We start from the raw sequence: 19,496 nt of genomic DNA, 5'->3' as shown, positions 1-19,496 counted from the left end.
TAAAGTGTATGACGCTGACCAATCAGCGTCATACACTTCTCTCCATTCGTGTAATTAGCACATAGTGATCCTGCGTTGTTCACTATGTGCTGTCACATACTCACATATTAATGTTACTGAAGTGTCTTGACAGTGAATAGACATCACCTCCAGCCAGGATGTCTATTCACAATCCTGACACTTCACTGACGTTTGTGTGGGACTTACAACACAGCAATATGTCATTTACAGCGTGATCTCGCTATGTGGGCCCCTGCTTGGTGTTCTGGGTAAATGGTCTGTTTTGCTACTTCCTTAACAATAGCCTTGAGGTTTCTGTGGGAAAGTGAATAAAGTAATTAAACCCTGCACGCCGGGAGTCATGGTCCCAAGATTTGGATACCAGATTTTAAACTTACTGCATATCACACATTTTGAGAACTAGTGTTATATGAACAATGCTGAATAATCCTAACAAACCAACCAATGACCCTCACCTGTTTTCCTCAATAACCGCTCCAAACATATCTTCACTCTTCAGAAGGGAAAGTGCCACTTCTGCTGCCTTGTGCTTTGCTGCCTTTTTGCTGGGACCTTGACCTGGGAGAAAAGGGAAACATAAAGATACCCAGAAAAGTCAACACCTCCTTTATAGATTTCCTAAATCTATACCAAAACGAAGACGGTGACCCGAAGGGACATTATGTTATTCTTTGTACTTTGAACGACCAAGGATGTATAAGATACGTCACGATTTTAAATGCAACTAGAATATAAGGGATAGAGCGCTGAATCTTAGGATAGACCAGATTATTAGCTTTCAAATGATACCAAGAATTCTAAATTTGAGGTGCAATTTTCGGGAAACAATACTCTTGTGAAGTTGGGGAGCAGGATGAAAAGTATTACCTCCTGATCTGTCAGGGAGGGGTGAGCGGAGGAAGCTGCAAGTGACAGCAGAAAGAAAGATCACAAGACTGTTACTGTCATCTCTCCCTCTGTACAGCCTTCCAGTTACCACAGGGGGGTCATACATGAACTTTAGCTCCTGTTATCACCCCCATTACCAATGACAGAGGATATGTACTTCGTTACATTAAGGCCTCGTGCACTCAAGCGTGCATTTGCATCTGTAATTTATCTGCATTTTTGCTTTTGGTTTCACGGATCTGTGCGGGGCCACGAATGCGGATAGCAAAAACTCCGGATTTGCGGCTTCAATAAACTGGTGAAATAATTTTTTCTTGTTGTGGATCCATGAATTCTGACGACACGCTAATGCACAACAAAGATTTTTTGTCAAATTGACCGCAACAGATCAGTGGTTTTGCACACCACAAAACCCCTACGGTCGTGTGCATGAGGCCTAAGGGAGTAAAAAAAATTTCCTACTAAATGGGGTGGGAAGATGGGCAGTTTTTAATCTAATAACCCCTCACCCTAATCAGTAAATTTATCGGCTACGTGACTCCGGCATCTGGATCGCAGAGATCTTTGGTCTCTTCAGTTTTGTTGATTTTGTGTGGATAAGTCCACGTAGACATAGGCATAAGTGGCGTGAATGAACGCTGTGTATCCTGAACTTTTGTTTATAGGAGGTATTGAGTATCTAAGGGCTCATGCACAACACCGTATTACAGCTCCGTTTTATACAGAGCCTTTGAATTATTATTTTTTAAATAAAAATCAGTGCGTTTGGTGCAACTTTCAAAATACTTTTTTATTAAAAGTTGTTTTTACTTTTTGAGATACAGCTGCTTTGTTTCCTGTATACAGAGCAGCTAAATGTATCTGTCAGGTGCACTGGACCTGTCGGGTTCAGTATCTGCGGGTCCTGCGGGTCTCTGACACACAGGATCGAGCTGCTATCGACCACATCTAACTTCATAACTTAGATGTGATCGATTACAGGTGGATCCTACGTGTCAGATGCGCAAGACCCGTTTTTACTGAACCCGTCGGTCCAGCGGACCTGACGGATTCGGGCGTTAACGCACGACACAGCTTCTCTGTAAACAGGATACAGAGCAGATGTATCTCAAAAAGTAATTAGTAAAAAGTAGTATTTTGAAAGTTGCACAAATTACACTGATAGACATTTTTATCAAAAAAATAAATGATTTCAAAGGTGTACATAGCCTTTAATAGGGCATAGAGGTGCATGAAGCCCATATCATACCTCTGTAGGACTCTGAAGTATTGCTTCTAGGGAACAATATTTCCGCACACATTGCGTCTGACGCTCCTATACAGCTCTGTCCTAAAGGAGTCCTAACTCCATGTAATGCCGTACAGGCTCAGTGCCAGTGAGAAGAGCCCCGAGTCTCTGCTTGGATCAGACTTTTAACCACAAACTAGTGGGATGTAGTATGATTTTATTTTAATATTCAGGTTTTATTTGTGTATGTCAAAAGTGTGAACATTTTCACGCAATCCCTGGAAAACCAAAAAGGGTTACGTCTGTTTAGGAGACGAGAAGATCACAGACCTGACACAAAATTGTGAAAAGAAATGTAAACTGAGATGAGCTCACATAAGATATTTACAAGACATTCAGCTCTATGGCTGAAACAGAAGATTCGAAACTAATGTCAAGAGTTAACCACTCAATCTACACAGCATGCCTTATACCGGACTATAACAAAGGGCTCGCAGACTTTATCGTTTGGTCAGCAAATCTCCGCAGAAAACATAATTGTCAGCTTCTACAGCACATCCAAAAGGAAACAAGCGTAACTATATATTGCCCGCCCCATATCACACCACCACCTTCCCCCAAACATACATGAAAAATATAATCCCATAGGCTGCTACATCAGGTCCCTGGCAAGGTCCCGACGCTGGGTAGCGGCAGGACGCTACATGCGACATAGCAAACATCCTGATGCTGGGCAGCGGCAGGACCTTATTTTTGCCGCGGCGTAGACCTTTGCTGGGGAGTGATGTGGCAGTCTGAGGGGGATCTGGGGCTTGCCCCCTTCAAGCTCCATTCTCCTCTGGGCCCGAGCGTTACGCCGCCGATTAAACGTTAGTTATAGGAGGAGCTACGTTACATCTGCCTAGTTAAAGAAGTTATATTAGGTTAAAAAGAATGATCTGCTTCCCCTGAGAAAGAGACACACTTGCCCATGGGCTGTATCTAGTATTACAACAGCCCTATTCACATGGGTAAAGTAGGCAGATTTGCATTCAGGAGTCTCCAAAATTGGGTGACTACCCTTGTAAGAAATGTAAACTGGACACCAAACGGTCCCCAAAGCAGGATGGAAACTGCAGGTATTAGTCATTAGAACACAAGGGACGTTTACTTAAAATTGTGCTTTAACAAAAGGTACTAACCGGTACAGTTGATCTCTCCAACAGATACACGGAACGTAAAGTTGGGTTGATGGGCTTGTCCTTCAGCTTTGAGTAGGTCATACACGGGGGTCTTTCCTACCCGAGTCCCATACTCTTGCAGTAAGCTGATGGGGGTCTTCCCAGGACTCGACGCCAGCATCTGCTCTACACTGCAGAAATAAAATGATGTATAGAAATATATACATATTAAGCATAGTGATCTGCATTGATTTTCTATAGGAAAAACGTGATGCAAAGTAGAGTACACACGTCTGGATTTATGCATTTGGATTATGTTTGATATAAAATACTGCCTGCATGTAAAAAGAATTCATTGCAGCCAACCGTTGCACAAGGTGAATGAGAATACAGCCACTAGTTTACATGTAACGTTATGCTGATCCCCCTGGACATGTGTAGCTGCAGTCTCTGAGACGACCACACTAAATTGTATCGAAAAACGGTCTTCTAGATGGGCGATCCTCAAAAATGTGCAGTTTATGATGGAACTGAAATCTGTCACAGTCAGTCTGGTCTAGATGAAGCGATGGTCTTCTCAGAGGTGGGATAATGTTGAGGTTTCACTGTATATATTGCACTATTTTTCCCCACCAGATACACTGATGTCATATAGGTATTTAATCAATGTTTGATTGGTGGGGGTCAACCAGTGGGATCCCCACTTCTCCTTAGAACTAATTGGATGTAGAACTACAGCAGTCCCTAAAAGAATAACTGTACTTTCAGAAAAGCGTTGATATGTCAGACACATATCAGAAGTTTTGATTGGTGGGGGCCCGAAAGCTGTGACCCCCACCATCGCTGAAACGTAGAGGCAGAAGCGCTCAGCTGTGTGCTATGCACCTTCAGTTATAATCGACACTTCTCATTAAGCTAAAGACTGACTCTTTATCGTTCTATGTGAGCTGGCTGCAGGCTGACGAGGACAACCGATCACAGCCAAAGGTGCATAGCCCACAGCGGAGCACTCCTGCCCCTTTGTTTCAGCGATGGTGGGGGCCTTCGCATCCGGACCCCCACCGATCAAAACACTTGAAATGTCTATGACTTATCAAAAGTTTTCTGAAAGTGCAGTTCCTCTTTAAAGAGTCTCTGTCACCAGATTATAAGCGCCCTATCTTCTACATAATATGATCGGCGCTGTAATGTAGATTACAACAGTGTGGAGTGGAGCAAGTTTCGACCTATTTTAGATTTATGCTAATGCTGCGGTAACGTTTGTGTGGGACTTACAGCACAGCAAGCGTGATCTCGCGAGATCACGCTTTAAATGACAGCACAGCGTGATCTCGATGTGCTGTGTGAGTGGCACACAAACGTTACCGAAGTGTCTGGATCGTTACATAGTTAGAACGGCTGAAAAAAGACACATGTCCATCAAGTTCAACCAAGGGATGGGAAAAGGGAAGGAAAAATTTCTACACATAGGAGCTAATATTTTTTGGTTCTAGGAAATTATCTAACCCTTTTTTAAAGCCATCTACTGTCCCTGCTGTGACCAGCTCCTGCGGTAGGCTATTCCATAAATTCACAGTTCTCACAGTAAAGAAGGCTTGTCGCCTCTGCAGGTTGAACCTTTTTTTCTCCAGACGGAGGGAGTGCCCCCTTGTTTTTTGAGGGGGTTTTACATGGAACAGGATTTCACCATATTTTTTGTATGTGCCATTAATATATTTATATAAGTTAATCCTGTCCCCCCTTAGTCGTCTTTTCTCAAGGCTAAATAGGTTTAATTCTTTCAATCTTTCCTCATAACTTAGATTCTCCATGCCCCTTATTAGCTTCGTTTCTCTTCTTTGTATTTTTTCCAACTCCAGGGGATCCTTTCTATGAACTGGAGCCCAGAACTGAACTGCATATTCTAGATGAGGCCTCACTAATGCTCTGTAAAGTGGTAATATTACATCCCTGTCCCGCGAGTCCATGCCTCTTTTAATACACGACAATATCCTGCTGGCCTTTGAAGCAGCTGACTGACACTGCATGCTGTTATTGAGTTTATGATTTACAAGAACACCCAGATCCTTCTCATCAAGTGAATCCGCCAGTGTAGCGCCCCCTAGGACATATGATGCATGCAGGTTGTTGGTACCCAGATGCATAACTTTACATTTATCTACATTAAACTTCATCTGCCAAGTGGACGCCCAAACACTTAGTTTGTTTAAATCTGCCTGTAATTCATGAACATCTTCCATAGACTGAACTATATTACATAGCTTGGTGTCATCTGCAAAAATAGAAATAGTGCTATTAATCCCATCCTCTATATCATTAATAAATAAGTTGAATAATAGTGGTCCCAGCACGGAACCCTGGGGTACACCACTTATTACCGGGGACCATTCAGAGTAGGAATCATTGACCACAACCCTCTGGATACGGTCCTTGAGCCAATTCTCAATCCAATTACAAACTATATTTTCTAAACCTATAGTCCTTAATTTACCCATTAGACGTCTATGCGGGACAGTGTCAAATGCCTTTGCAAAGTCCAAAAACACTAAATCCACAGCGGCCCCTCTGTCTAGACTTCTGCTCACCTCTTCATAAAAACAGATTAGGTTAGTTTGACAACTTCTGTCCTTAGTAAAACCGTGCTGGCTGTCACTTATAATGCTATTTATTGTCACATAATCCTGTATATAGTCCCTCAATAGCCCCTCAAACATTTTCCCCACAATTGATGTTAAGCTTACTGGTCTATAATTACCCGGGGAAGACCTAGAGCCCTTTTTGAAAATAGGCACCACATTTGCCCTGCGCCAGTCCCTAGGCACTATACCAGTCACTAGAGATTCTCTGAATATTATGAAAAGGGGGACAGAAATAACTGAACTAAGCTCTTTAAGAATTCTAGGGTGTAACCCATCTGGTCCCGGGGCCTTGTGCACATTTATTTTATTTAATTTAGCTTGGACCATCTCTACATTCATGCAATTCAGTATATCAACTGATATATTAACAGCACTGGCACCGGCTACATCAGCTGCTCCTTCTTCAGTTGTATATACAGAGCAAAAGAACCCATTTAGTAACTCTGCCTTCTCTTGATCCCCTGTGACCAACTCCCCATTACCACTATCTAGGGGTCCTACATGTTCAGACCTTGGCTTTTTAGCATTTATATACTTGAAGAATTTTTTGGGATTTGTTTTACTATCCCTGGCCACCTGCCTTTCATTTTGTATTTTTGCTAATTTTATTACATTTTTACAGATTTTATTAAGCTCTTTATATTTTACAAAGGCTACAGCTGTACCCTCAGATTTGTATTTTTTAAATGCCCTTTTTTTGTCATGTATTTCCCCTTTCACAGAAGGTGTAAGCCATGTGGAGTTTAATTTGAGTCGTTTATACTTGTTACCTATAGGAATACATTTTGCACTATAATAACTCAAAGTAGATTTGAAAATCTCCCATTTATAATTGGTTTCATTATTTGACATTAGTTCTTCCCAGTCCATATCTCGATGTGCTGTGTGAGTGGCACACAAACGTTACCGAAGTGTCTGGATCGTGAATAGACATCGCGTCCTGGCTGGAAACAATGTTTATTCACTGTCAGGACACTTGAGTAACGTTAATGTGTGAGTATGTGACTGCACATCATGATCTCGCAGGATCACTATGTGCTGTGTAAATGAATGCAGAGAAGTGTATGACGCTGATTGATCACTGATTGGTCAGCGTCATACACTTCTCTCCACAACGCCCACTTGGTCAAAAAGTAAAACACGCCCAGTTGTCTATTAAGAAAGTCATTAGCATAAAGCTAATATCGGTCATAACTTGGTCAAAATTGATTGTTTTTCTAAATAAAAAACATTGCTGTTACCTATATTACAGCGCCGATCACATCATGTACAATATTGGCCACTTATAATGCGGTGACAGAGCCTCTTTAAGGGCCTATTCACATCAGCGGAAAGGCATACGGAAACCATAGCTTCTGTTTGGATTACCAGTGATTTTAATGGTAATGCTTCCGTTGCTAATGGTTTCCGTTTGTCTCTGTTCCGTAAGGTTTCCATTTTTTTAGCGCAAACAATAGCATAGTCAACCTGGAAAATTGTTTACATCCGCGTCGGGACTTTATGGGTTTCGTCTGAGCTTTCCGTCAGGGGAACCCACAAACAGAATCCAAACTGGAAGAAACGGTGATTTCAAAGGCGACACATCCGGTGCAAATGGCTTCCGTTGGTCACTGCTGTGACAGGATTCCATTGTTTTGACGGAATCAATACCGTAGTCGACTGCGCTATTGATTCCGTCAAAACAACGGAACCCGGTCTCAACGGAGACAAACTATTTGCACAGGATCCATCATCATTGAAATCAACGGTGATGCAAACGCAAACCTATTGTTTCCGTTTATGGGTTCCCCTGATGGAAAGGCCCGACGGAACCCTGATGCAGATGTGAACGAAGCCTAAGACATGAATCAGGTTTATAGAAAAATTATGCAGTTTCCACATTAGAAACGTGCAAGATAAAATATTTGCTCGTAGCATGACATACGAATAACAACGCTTTACTGTAAAACACGGCGAACAAGAGAACCAAGGACAACCATGGTGGTCACTTCCCACACGAGTCTGATAGGGATTCACGTGTCAGGGAATGTGGAGCACAGACTGACAGAGAACACTACGGTGTGGACAACAGACAGCTCTGATACAGGACAGGAGGTCGTGAGAGGAATTCTACATAATACACAGCAATATGGGAGGACTGTGTGGAGCTGCACACTCATCCAGTGACTACTCATCATTTATTATCAGCGCCATTTTGTGGAGAGGAACAGTCCAGGGATGACTGCACCTCCTACCTGGGACACCCGGTGCACGTCTGGTTCCCACAGTCCTCGGTCTCACTCATTCCCTCCTGCTCTCCGCTCACCAGCAACAATGGCCAGGGCGGGAAGTATGGCTTTGGGAGGTCATACCGTCAATTCCCATGGCTCGCTGGGAGTTGTAGTGATAATGCGACTTCTCTACGCGCAAGATGATTAGTTCAAAACTACATTTCCCAGCATCCCACCGTTCAAATAACACCCTCCACAGCGGCCAATCGCGTAACGTTTTGGTATTTAAGCGTCCACACTGCTATAGAGCAGCTGCCTACAGACAGAGGGGCCGGACATAGTAAATATAGCAGCCTGAGCGCGTCACAATCCACCAGGACCCGCACTCGCTCATTCTCTAGAATGGCATGTGGTGGCATTAAGCCGCGCCTACTAATCCACGCGGCGCTGGTTTATAAAACTGATTGGTTGAAACCTCCTGCTAGTCCGCCCACTAACCTACTTGGGTAGTGCAGAGCCTCGGTTCAGTTTGCGATAAGCCACGCCCCTGCTTGTCATTGGTTGCTCTCAGACAGCTCGCATAGAGACAGGACCGCCTTTTGAAGGGGACGGCCAATGAGGCTGCTGGACATGGAGGGTTTGCTACTGAAATGGACTAACTACTTGTCCGGTACGTACTGCAGTCAGGGACCGGGAAAGTAATATGTGGTTATATCTAGGACTGAAGATACAATCGTGTCTATATGTCTCACTAGAGTGGTCAATGGCTTTATTTTCAGAAGCCCGTCTATAAACTGGGACTTGTAGTTCTATGTAAACTAAAGAATCAGACGGTGCCCTTGTCACTTATCTGAATAGGGGGGAGTGTATCGGAGAAAAGGAATGATAACTGTCAAACGTCCCATACAGAAGAGTAGTTGGTAGATTCCTAGCATTTACCATATTTCATCAATGCAGCAAACATTGTCCACGCAAATCTGTATATCCTTTTCAGGAGCACCGCGTATTGATCGACATGTCCCAGTATGAGCAGGTGGTTGACAGCTGTATCTTTGTGGCTACTGTTCTACGTTTATTCTTCTAGGGTAAAAGATATCGCTCGGCAGCTCAATAGAAATAAATGAAGCGGTGGCCGAGCACGCCCAGTACCGCTTCATTAATATGGGGCTCCCAGGTACGGCACAGTAATCTCATGATCGGTGGGGGTCCTAGTGGTCGGACCCTCTACCGATCAGAAATGTATGGAATGTCCTGTGGATGGGTGATAAATATTGATTTTGGGAAAAGCCCTTTAAGGCCAGGATCACACACACCGTTTTGATGTCGTTTTTTTGAGCCAGAGTCAAAAGAAAGGACAGTTCTAAATAAAATACTGATGCATCTCCTTTTTTTTTTTTTTTTTCTTTGTCCACTCCTGTGTTTGGTTAAAAAAAAAACGAACCAACAACTGCATCAAAACTGTGTGTTATCCCGGCCTAAAGGGGTGTTCTGGATCCCACTTCACCCAAGAACTAAAAAACTGTCTACTGGACATCAATAACAATGCGCCCAAGGTTAAGTAATGCTGTGTGTCCGTATCGTTCAATAGTTGTTGTGGTATGTTACTTCACTACGAACGAATCGTCACAGCAGCCTTCATCACAGAGCTCTGTACATGTACCTGCCCGTATCTTTATTTTATATATATATATATGTATATGTGTGTATATATAGCTGGCCTTAGGATAGATGGCATTCCGTGCGAAATTATCATTCGGTGCCCCACCCCATCATAAAAAAAAAAAATGCCACCCCCCAGTATAATGCCCCTTTAGTGCCCCCATACAGTATAATAACAAGCTTTAATGAAATAACCCCAAGGACACAGTATATTGCCCCCTGTAGTTCCCCTACACAGTATAATGTCTGCTTAGTGGCCTCCACACAGTATAATGCCCTCCTCCCCTGGCTGCCACACACAGCCCCCTGTTTTAGATAGTGCCCCCTGTAGATTGTGCCATACAGCCTCCCCCTTGTAGGCAGTGCCATACAGCACCCCCACCTTTCCCTTGTAGACCGTGCCAAATTAGCCCCCATCTCCCCCTTGTAGACAGTGTCGTGCATCCCCCACCTCCCCCTTGTAGACAGTGTCGTGCATCCCCCACCTCCCCCTTGTAGACAGTGTCGTGCATCCCCCACCTCCCCCTTGTAGACAGTGTCGTGCATCCCCCACCTCCCCCTTGTAGACAGTGTCGTGCATCCCCCCACCACCCCCTTGTAGGCAGTGTCGTGCATCCCCCCACCACCCCCTTGTAGGCAGTGTCGTGCATCCCCCCACCACCCCCTTGTAGGCAGTGTCGTGCATCCCCCCACCACCCCCTTGTAGGCAGTGTCGTGCATCCCCCCACCACCCCCTTGTAGGCAGTGTCGTGCATCCCCCACCACCCCCTTGTAGGCAGTGTCGTGCATCCCCCCACCACTCCCTTGTAGGCAGTGTCGTGCATCCCCCCACCACTCCCTTGTAGGCAGTGTCGTGCATCCCCCCACCACTCCCTTGTAGGCAGTGTCGTGCATCCCCCCACCACCCCCTTGTAGGCAGTGTCGTGCATCCCCCCACCACCCCCTTGTAGGCAGTGTCGTGCATCCCCCCACCACCCCCTTGTAGGCAGTGTCGTGCATCCCCCCACCACCCCCTTGTAGGCAGTGTCGTGCATCCCCCCACCACCCCCTTGTAGGCAGTGTCGTGCATCCCCCCACCACCCCCTTGTAGGCAGTGTCGTGCATCCCCCCACCACCCCCTTGTAGGCAGTGTCGTGCATCCCCCCACCACCCCCTTGTAGGCAGTGTCGTGCATCCCCCCACCACCCCCTTGTAGGCAGTGTCGTGCATCCCCCCACCACCCCCTTGTAGGCAGTGTCGCGCACCCCCCCACCACCCCCTTGTAGGCAGTGTCGCGCACCCCCCCACCACCCCCTTGTAGGCAGTGTCGCGCACCCCCCCACCACCCCCTTGTAGGCAGTGTCGCGCACCCCCCCACCACCCCCTTGTAGGCAGTGTCGCGCACCCCCCCACCACCCCCTTGTAGGCAGTGTCGCGCACCCCCCCACCACCCCCTTGTAGGCAGTGTCGCGCACCCCCCCACCACCCCCTTGTAGGCAGTGTCGCGCACCCCCCCACCACCCCCTTGTAGGCAGTGTCGCGCACCCCCCCACCACCCCCTTGTAGGCAGTGTCGCGCACCCCCCCACCACCCCCTTGTAGGCAGTGTCGCGCACCCCCCCACCACCCCCTTGTAGGCAGTGTCGCGCACCCCCCCACCACCCCCTTGTAGGCAGTGTCGCGCACCCCCCCACCACCCCCTTGTAGGCAGTGTCGCGCACCCCCCCACCACCCCCTTGTAGGCAGTGTCGCGCACCCCCCACCACCCCCTTGTAGGCAGTGTCGCGCACCCCCCCACCACCCCCTTGTAGGCAGTGTCGCGCACCCCCCCACCACCCCCTTGTAGGCAGTGTCGCGCACCCCCCCACCACCCCCTTGTAGGCAGTGTCGCGCACCCCCCCACCACCCCCTTGTAGGCAGTGTCGCGCACCCCCCCACCACCCCCTTGTAGGCAGTGTCGCGCACCCCCCCACCACCCCCTTGTAGGCAGTGTCGCGCACCCCCCCACCACCCCCTTGTAGGCAGTGTCGCGCACCCCCCCACCACCCCCTTGTAGGCAGTGTCGCGCACCCCCCCACCACCCCCTTGTAGGCAGTGTCGCGCACCCCCCCACCACCCCCTTGTAGGCAGTGTCGCGCACCCCCCCACCACCCCCTTGTAGGCAGTGTCGCGCACCCCCCCACCACCCCCTTGTAGGCAGTGTCGCGCACCCCCCCACCACCCCCTTGTAGGCAGTGTCGCGCACCCCCCCACCACCCCCTTGTAGGCAGTGTCGCGCACCCCCCCACCACCCCCTTGTAGGCAGTGTCGCGCACCCCCCCACCACCCCCTTGTAGGCAGTGTCGCGCACCCCCCCACCACCCCCTTGTAGGCAGTGTCGCGCACCCCCCCACCACCCCCTTGTAGGCAGTGTCGCGCACCCCCCCACCACCCCCTTGTAGGCAGTGTCGCGCACCCCCCCACCACCCCCTCGTAGGCAGTGTCGCCCACCCCCCCACCACCCCCTCGTAGGCAGTGTCGCGCACCCCCCCACCACCCCCTCGTAGGCAGTGTCGCGCACCCCCCACCACCCCCTCGTTGGCAGTTTCGCGCATCCCCCCACCACCCCCTCGTAGGCAGTGTCGCGCATCCCCCCACTCCCCCTCGTAGTCAGTGTCGCGCATCCCCCCCACCTCCCCCTCGTAGGCAGTGCCCCGCATCCCCCACCTCCCCCTCGTAGGCAGTGCCGCGCATCCCCCCACCTCCCCCTCGTAGGCAGTGCCGCGCATCCCCCACCTCCCCCTCGTAGGCAGTGTCGCGCATCCCCCACCTCCCCCTCGTAGGCAGTGTCGCGCATCCCCCACCTCCCCCTCGTAGGCAGTGTCGCGCATCCCCCCACCACCCCCTCGTAGGCAGTGTCGCGCATCCCCCCACCACCCCCTCGTAGGCAGTGTCGCGCATCCCCCCACCACCCCCTCGTAGGCAGTGTCGCGCATCCCCCCACCTCCCCCTCGTAGGCAGTGTCCCGCATCCCCCACCTCCCCCTCGTAGGCAGTGCCCCACCTCCCCCTTGTAGGCAGTGTCGTGCATCCCCCACCTCCCCCTTGTAGGCAGTGCCCCGCATCCCCCACCCACCTCCCCCTTGTAGACAGTGCCCCGAAACCAAAAATTTTTACTCACCTAGGCCCTGTTCCCACGACGAACTGAGCTGCTCCACGACAGGATCCTTCCATAGGCCGGCATGATCCTGTTGCCTAGTACAGAGTTTCCCAACCTTTTCAGGCTAGAGGCACCCCTGGGGGAAAAAAGTTTCCTCAGGGCACCCCTACCAAAAATTGTTTCAAAAGACAGAAAACGGCTAAAAACAAGCACTACATTCTTAGGGTATGTTCACGCAGCGTTTTTTTTTTGTAAGGCAGAAAAAAAAAGTATTGACCGTGGTTTTGCTTTTTTTTTAAGCCGTTGAAGCGGATGAAAAAGACGCATGCAATAAAGCACTCCTATTAATTTCAATTGACGGTCAGAGGTGGAAACCACTTGAAGACCATCAGCCCCCCACTGTTAGTAAAATGACCATCAGCCCCCCACTGTTAGTAAAATGACCATTAGCCCGTCACTTGCAGATGCACACTGTAGGTAGTACCACACAGCTCCCTTGTAGGTAGTGCCACACAGCCCCCTTGTAGATAGCGCCACTGTAGCTCCCTGAAGGAGTGGAATTCTCCTATGGCCGGGGATTCCGCTCCTGGATGGAGAGCTTGAGGTCTCTGTCCATATATGGACCGTTACGTCAGGGGCTTCTCCTGGAGTGGAATGCCCGGTCACAGTGTCGGCAATGCTGTGGATGGGGATTCCGCTTCAGGAGTTGCCCCTGATGTCACTGTCCATATATGGACAGAGACCACAAGCTCTCCATCCAGGAGCGGAATCCCCTGCCACAGTGGGATTCCGCTCCTTCAGGGAGCTACAGTGGCGCTAGTAGATAGGAGAGCAAGGAGATACCTCCCTGCTCTGCTATAGTGTTCAATAGTATCTGCGTCCTAAGGACGCAGCTACTAGGGAATGTGGAGTCGCTACCACTGTAGCAGCCAAAGCGGCTGCTAGCTGTGCCGCCGGTCGTGGGGGGGGGGCATCCCAACGGGCGGCACGGGCGCCCTCATGCCCGGTGTCGCCGCTATGGCTGCTACAGTGGTAGCGACGCCACTGAGTGAAGAAGTGCCCGGACGGAAAGGCAGCTGCTGAGTCGCCGAGCGCTTCTGAAACAAGCAGGGGAAGGGAGCAAGCGCAGCGCCCCCTTGCACCTGCTGGAGTGATGCGGTCTGTGCAATGGCACAGGTCACACACCCCCAAGGCCGGCCCTGTATATGAGTATTTATACTCCCCGACCATAAGCAGATATTTTGACAATTTTGAGGGATTGAGACTCATTGGGTGGAATTTAACAGGGAACACATAAATGGGGGAAAACGCACCACAATGCCGCTCTGTCCCGGTCTATGGTTGTCTGCTCCCAAACCACCCTTACAAGCTTTCGACAGTGTATAGAGGACGCACACATGGTTCAAAATGGTGCACTTATTTAACCATATGGCAAACAGCCCTGACTGGGCATGCCTACAGTCATTCCAGAACTGCATAAAATTATCTGAGTGCAAATTGTTCTTTTATTACAACATGACCAACTACACAAACATTTTATACACAGCGAGCATTTATACATGAGCATCTATGAAAAAGTCGGCGCTGGATGCGGCTAGTAGAAAAACAGTCAGAAATTTGACTTTGTTTATGGTCTCAGATCTAATAGTCAGTGGTCACATGACTACTGTACAGGATGCACTGCATGGAGGATTTTGTACAATGTGCAGGCTGAATGCATATAAATATTGTGTTGAATGAAGTACATTGCGGTTTTTGCAGCAAGTCGCGCCAAATACTGCAACATAACTGCTTTGTTCAGGACCTGCAGACACATGGTCACATGACCATGTAGGCAGGTCCTGAAGCCAGAGAGTAGAGCTGCAAGACACCACAGAGAAGAGTGTGATCTGCTGTGTAAAAGTGTCTGGGGTCGATATTTAGAGAGTCTGGTCTGAGGTCTGTGTTTGTGGGCTGGTCAGTTCTGATTTCTGTATACAAGTAATTTTTTGTGTTTTCGTTTTCTACTTCCCGCCTTCCAAGAGCCATAACTTTTCTTATTTTTCCATCAATAAAGTGGCGTGAAGGATTATTTTTTCCGGGAGGAGTTGTAGTTTCTGTTGCCACTATTTAAAGTACCATATAATGTACTGGGAAATGAAAAAAAAATTCTTTGTGGGGTGGACATTTTTGGGGTTTAGTTTTTACGGCAACTTAACTTTATTCTGCTGCTCAATACGATTATGGCGATGCTACATTTTATATAGTTTTTTTTATGTTTTACTACTTATACAAAGAAAAAACACATTCTGAGAGCAATAACTTTTTTTTTTATTATTTTGTTGATTGAGTGGTGTGAGGGCTTATTTTTTGCGGGACGAGCTGTAGTTTTTATTGGTACCATTTTTTGGTACAAATCTTTTTGATCCCATTTGATTAAATTTATTTATTTTTTAGCGCTAAGGTGATAAATGAAAACACTACAATCGCTGTTTTTTTTTTTTTTAATACACAGCTGACACACGCAGTATATGGAGAGGGCTCAGCCCGCTTCATACTTCAACCCCCACATCAGGACATGCAGTTACGTTCAGGTGTGTGAATGGGTTAAAAAGGTTATGAGGTTAAAAAACATGGCTGCTTTCCTCCAGTAGCAGCGCCATTCTCGTCCATAGGCTTTGTTTGGTATTGCAGCTTGAATCAGGTGAGCTGTGGTACCATACACAGCCCATAGACAAGTTTAGCGCGGTTATTGGAAAGAAAGCAGCCGTTTTTTTGGGGGGGGGGGGTTCTCTCATACAACCCCATTTAAAGATGTGAATATAAGTAATGGTTGCCAACAGCACAAGTGCATTGTTAAAGGGGTTGTCCAGAATAAGAAGAGTCTTTTTTTTTTTTTCCAGAAACGGCGCCTCTCTTGTTCATAGCATGTGTGTGGTATTGCAGCTCATCTCCATTCACTTGGTTGGGGATAAGCTGCAATACCAGACATAGACCATATTGACAAATTAGATACTATATCTGAAATAAAAGCAATTCTTCTAATCTTGGACAATCCCTTCATGAAGTATTGGGGAAAAATGTTACTAAAAAAGCCAGTTCCTGTCTATGTGTTCTATCAGTTGTCACGGATTTAAGTACTTACTTTTAAATTTTCATCGGTCACCTGATAACAGTAGTGTGTTTTGTTTTTTTTTAGAAAATACATGTGCAACAAAGCACTAATGCCATAGGCAATTTCGACTCGTGGATCTGCGTTAAAAATATGAGACTTCTCTGCCACAGTGCCCCTTATAGAGAGTATCACACTTAGTGCCCTTTGTAGATAGCTTCCACACAGCGCCATCTGTAGACCATGCCCCATTTAGATAGTGCCAGACGATACCCCTTGTAGATCGTACCCCACCAAAGAAATAGAAAAACCTTGTACTTACCTAGCCCCGTTCCTGTGACGAACGAAGTGCACAGACTCCTCATCCACATTAGGCCTGCAGCCTATGAGATGCCGAGATGCGACCCTTGCTTAGGCTGGCACGATGTAGTGACGTCATCATGCAGGGATCCTGTCCCAAAATCTTAAAAGCTGTAGCCTGTGGCCTAGTGAATGGCAGTGCAGGTGGCTGATCACTCCCTGCTCTGCCATAGTATTCAATAGTATCTGCATCCTGAGGACCGCCAATTGAATGTGGCGGTCGCTCGAGGATCCGCCCTGTTACACCATTGGTCTGGACAACTGGCTTCCGCAGTCCAGGTTCAGACCAAGGTCCGCCGGTTGAGGACCCCTGTTGTAGGGTATGGCCCTTTAATGACCAGAGAATTCAATAGTTACAAATATCATAATACTGTACAGATCATGTATGGCTATGAAAATAGTGAGTAGTTGAAACACAAAGTATATAGTAAAATCGCATAACTTTCCATAATTTGAAGGATCTACACGTTCATGTATTACACATAGTCTATGGATTTAAACTGCGTAATTCTTCATTTCTCCTGCGGTGGTGCTGCAGTGAAATCATAGACTTGTTGCTGGGTTCCTCCACATATTACAGCTGATCGCTGGGGTTCTCCTCTTTAAGTTCCTTCTGATCACTTCTATTTTCGGTGGCAGATCACAGAGCTGTGTGGCTTAACATTTTTGGTCTAATATTGCAAACAGAGCAGTGTGGGGAGGCTCCTTCTATAGCACATGTCCGTATACAGTCTGACAAAGAATTGTGAGAAGTGGGAGTGTGAAAATAGCTGATCTAGGACTTGCACAGAGGAATTTTCTGTTTGTTTTTTTTAATGTATTTTCTACCTTTTTTAATGTTCCTTTTTTATCTTTCCGTATGTGTATTGTTAGGAAACAACCGGCCCTTTAAGATTGCCATGACTACCAGTCTAGCTTCTGGGCGGTACTGGTTTTAGTTGCAGAGCCTATCCCACTTCTGTCTTTCTTCCTATCTGATTGAAGGGTGGAGTATTTAAAGCTGGGTTAGTTCTGTTTTTCTTTGCTTTTGATTTTCTTTGCTGCAAGTGTTTGATCAAGCTTCTGACTATACCCTGTACCGTTGTCTATTTAGACTTTTTGGAACTGGACCTCGGGTTGTCTCTGGATTAAACTTTGCTTACTGATTTGGACTTTCTGTTTCCGGTTGGTTTTGGCTTCTGCAATTCCTGATATCCCCTAGCTTTATTTGTACTTTCTGTTTACCCTCGGGCTGTCTTATCTGTTCTGGTATTGCCTGCATTGCACCTCTTATCCAACACAGAACCCTGTTAAAGCAACCTGGGTTCTATGGCGCAAAATCCAACCTGTTTTGCGGTAGGCTCTGACGAAAACCATAGAGTAGCCTTAGACTCTGTTGATCAGAGTTGACTGATTTGGGGTTGTGGACAGTCTCCAGCAGCCTTTGGGGAATCGGTCACATAGCAATCCCATAAACTTCCACCCTGGGAATTGCTCAACCAGTGATTCCATAACATGTATATTATCCAATGCGTAATGGATACAGCCATATTGGGTAATCGGAGCAAATGAACTATAATAGTAGTATAATGAACTACCATAGTATATACGAATACCTGACTTCTAGATAAAATTGAGAAAGGATGAGGAGACAAAGCTCTTTATTTTTAAACATGATTGTTAAAAAGAAAATTCCTACCCTAAAGCTATTGATCCAGAAGAAGGCCCCTGCACTCATTTGGCCATTTTGCGCCACAGGGGGAAAAATTCCTTGTTGACCCCAAGGAAAGGCGATCAGTCCGAGAACCCAGGATCAAAGCTATGCATGCAACTTAGGCCTCATGCACACGACCGTAAAAACTCCCGTTATTACGGGTCGTAATTACGACCCGTAATAACGGGCTCATAGACTTCTATTGGCCACGGGTACCTTCCCGTTTTCTTACGGGAAGGTGCCCGTGCCGTTAAAGAAGATAGAACATGTCCTATTTCAGGCCGTAATAACGGCACGGACAGTCCATAGAAGTCTATGGAGCTCCCGTAATGACGGGTGGCTACATGTGTGCACCCGTCATTACGGCAGCGTTGCTAAGCGACGTCAGTAAATAGTCACTGTCCAGGGAGCTGAAAGAGTTAACTGATCGGCAGTAACTCTTTCAGCACCCTGGACAGTGACTACCGATCAGCATAAAGAGCAACCTGTAAAAAAAAAAAAGACGTTCATACTTACCGAGAACTTCCTGCTTCCTCCAGTCCGGTCTCCCGGCCGTTGCCTTGGTGACGCGTCCGGCCCGACGTCCTGGCCGTCCCTGGATGACGTTTCAGCCCATGTGACCGCTGCAGCCAATCACAGGCTGCAGCGGTCACATGGACTGCCGCGTCATCCAGGGATGTCGGGCTGGATGTGAAGAGAGGGACGCGTCACCAAGACAACGGCCGGGTAAGTATGAATTTCTTTAACTTTTATTACAGAAAGGGCTGTCCCTTCTCTCTATCCTGCACTGATAGAGAGAAGGGGCTGCCGATTAGTGCAGTGCTATTTTGCCGCCAAAAACGTGCCCGTAAATACGGGTGGAATACGGATGACACCGGACCCATATTTACGGGCACGGGTCCGTAAATACTGGTGCAAAACGGGTCGAATACGTGTGACACCGGACCCGTATTTACGCCAGTATTTACGCCAGTATTTACGGGTGGGAAAAAATACGGTCGTGTGCATGAGGCCTAACTAAATACACATCATTGACCGCTACAACATATTCTATACCATAGTAAGATATAAAGTTTTGTAGAAGTTGTCCACTCCCAGTTGTTCTCCGCACAGTTGCGGTATCATGCAGGCCCTGAACCGGACTCTGGAGATCACCGCATGACTATGGTCATCTCTGCTGGTGAAAGTGAAAGAAACGCCACAGGAGTCAGACAGTTGCACGATAGGGCCGGGTTCACACGTTGCGTAAATACTGCAGATTTTTTGTAACCGATTTCATTGCGGAAAATCCGCAGCGTAGTATAGTAGCAGCAAAGTGAATAAGATTTGAAAAAATGCAGTGTAAAAAAAAAAAAAAACAGCTGAAAAAAATGCTCAGAAATGGATCTGCAGTGCGTTTTTTTAATCCGCAGCATGTCATTTTATGCTGCA

At 47.5% G+C, this 19,496-nt stretch overlaps 2 protein-coding genes across 8 annotated transcripts in view; one reads left to right on the top strand and one right to left on the bottom strand.

Annotated features, from left to right (window-relative positions):
- TARBP2 (TARBP2 subunit of RISC loading complex) overlaps positions 1 to 8,551 on the bottom strand; it is a 72,189-nt gene extending 63,638 nt beyond the window's left edge. For 5 of the 7 annotated variants that reach the window (XR_012881338.1, XR_012881340.1, XR_012881339.1 and 2 more), the window contains exons 1-3: positions 8,171 to 8,551; positions 3,319 to 3,488; positions 477 to 579 (exon numbers count right to left, since the gene is read on the bottom strand). Coding sequence is in view for 4 of the 7 variants with exons in the window: in XM_075851866.1 (XP_075707981.1) it covers positions 477 to 579; positions 3,319 to 3,488; positions 8,171 to 8,220 (323 nt within the window). In the remaining 3 variants the exon portion in view is untranslated. The remainder of the gene's footprint in view (positions 1 to 476; positions 580 to 3,318; positions 3,489 to 8,170) is intronic. The other 2 variants (XM_075851864.1, XM_075851863.1) reach the window with 2 other exon arrangements.
- Positions 8,552 to 8,699: 148 nt separating this feature from the next.
- Positions 8,700 to 19,496, top strand: part of LOC142740680 (pleckstrin homology domain-containing family A member 3-like) — a 31,846-nt gene continuing 21,049 nt past the window's right edge. Inside the window, exon 1 of the mRNA XM_075850090.1 lies at positions 8,700 to 8,816. Coding sequence (XP_075706205.1) covers positions 8,762 to 8,816 — 55 coding nt within the window. The 5' untranslated portion in view covers positions 8,700 to 8,761. The remainder of the gene's footprint in view (positions 8,817 to 19,496) is intronic.

This window comes from Rhinoderma darwinii, chromosome 2 (genome assembly GCF_050947455.1).
Source record: "Rhinoderma darwinii isolate aRhiDar2 chromosome 2, aRhiDar2.hap1, whole genome shotgun sequence".
Taxonomy (NCBI): domain Eukaryota; kingdom Metazoa; phylum Chordata; class Amphibia; order Anura; family Rhinodermatidae; genus Rhinoderma; species Rhinoderma darwinii.
This window is presented reverse-complemented; position numbering and strand designations above follow the sequence as displayed.